Source organism: Mesitornis unicolor, unplaced genomic scaffold, assembly GCF_000695765.1.
Source record: "Mesitornis unicolor isolate BGI_N332 unplaced genomic scaffold, ASM69576v1 scaffold26806, whole genome shotgun sequence".
NCBI classification, from domain to species: domain Eukaryota; kingdom Metazoa; phylum Chordata; class Aves; order Mesitornithiformes; family Mesitornithidae; genus Mesitornis; species Mesitornis unicolor.
Window position 1 is genome coordinate 1 of NW_010190714.1, and position 460 is coordinate 460.

General features: G+C 65.0%; 1 protein-coding gene across 1 annotated transcript in view; it reads right to left on the reverse strand.

Moving 5' to 3' along the window:
• Window positions 1–344: 344 nt before the first annotated feature.
• LOC104542255 (indoleamine 2,3-dioxygenase 2-like) overlaps window positions 345–460 on the reverse strand; it is a gene marked incomplete at its 5' end in the record, with an annotated part of 8834 nt that continues 8718 nt past the window's right edge. Inside the window, one exon of the mRNA XM_010186497.1 lies at window positions 345–446. Within this exon, the coding sequence (XP_010184799.1) occupies window positions 345–446 (102 nt within the window). The remainder of the gene's footprint in view (window positions 447–460) is intronic.

A 460-nucleotide genomic window follows, 5' to 3' on the forward strand; every position in this document is an offset into this window, starting at 1 on the left:
CAGAAGGATATTGTGCCCACCCCAGTGCTGTGGAAGGATGCTGTGCTCATCCTGATGCTGTGCCCACCCCGGTGCCATAAGAGGATGCCGTGCCCACCCCGATGCCGTGGGAGGATGCTGTGCTCACTGCGTGTCTTTCGGGGTTACCAACAGCAGCGCCCTCCTCCCTGGACAGCCCGGAGCAAGGCAGCGCACTCCCCAGGTCCCAGACATGCGTGAGCGGGAAGGGGGCTGTGAGGGGCGGTTTTCGGTGGTCACTGTGGCCCGATTTTGGCTCGTGCACCACACACCCCGTGCACCTCCTGCACCCACCATGAGCTGCGCCCTGAAACCCTGCGGGCAGGTCAGGCACTGATCATCGCGTCCCTGGTGCTGTCCCTGACGCTCTTGAGGAAGACGAAGATGTGGGACCCGCCGGTCCCCTTGGCCTCCAGCGCGGACGGAGGCTTCTCCGCGGAGG